The 636-nt window shown below is 58.5% G+C and overlaps 1 protein-coding gene across 1 annotated transcript; it reads left to right on the top strand.

Annotated features, from left to right (window-relative positions):
- Window positions 1-9: 9 nt before the first annotated feature.
- SPRG_17583 (hypothetical protein) lies at window positions 10-558 on the top strand (the record flags this gene model as incomplete). Its single annotated transcript, XM_012356980.1, has 1 exon — window positions 10-558. A coding segment is annotated over one exon (549 nt), but the record flags the coding sequence as incomplete, so codon positions are not given.
- Between the last annotated feature and the right edge of the window lie 78 nt (window positions 559-636).

Consider the following 636-nt stretch of genomic DNA (forward strand, 5'->3'; position numbering starts at 1 on the left):
CAGACGTCCATGGTCATGTACTGGGGCTTTGCGAGCGATCTCTGGGCGGTCGATCCCAGCAACCAGACACTTGTTGGCGGCTTGAGTCTGCTCCGGTCCAGTTCTCGCTTTGCCTTTGCCAACATGAGTCGTCAAGCACTGCTTGTTGACAACTTGACGTTGTCAGAGCCGCTGCAAGGCGGCTATGTCGCGCTGTCCGCTGCGCTCGGTCCCTTGAATGCGGTCGACATGCTTTACGTTCTCTGCCCGACACCGGTGCTTGAGCTCTACCACGGTCTTCTTGAAGCCGTCGCCATTCTCACGACGGGCATAAATGCTTCGATCCAAGCCAGCTATCTTCGCATCCCGACGTCGCCGCTCATCATTCCAGCGCCGTCCCCGTGGCTGGCCCATCCGATGACGATCATCGCGGTGGGCGGCAACATCTTTTGCCCCATCAACCAAGTCGGCGGCCCGTTCTTCATGGGCTACGGCGTCGGCTTTGCCGACACGAGCTTTTGCAACACGTTTGTGACCGACAACATCGAGCCCTCGATCAACCACGTGCTCTTCGCCACCGTTGGCTTCAACGCGACCTTGCAACTTGCATCGGACGACGACGATTGGCGCGCCATTTGCATGCTCAACACGTACATG

Source organism: Saprolegnia parasitica (genome assembly GCF_000151545.1).
Source record: "Saprolegnia parasitica CBS 223.65 unplaced genomic scaffold supercont2.673, whole genome shotgun sequence".
Lineage (NCBI taxonomy): Eukaryota > Oomycota > Saprolegniomycetes > Saprolegniales > Saprolegniaceae > Saprolegnia > Saprolegnia parasitica.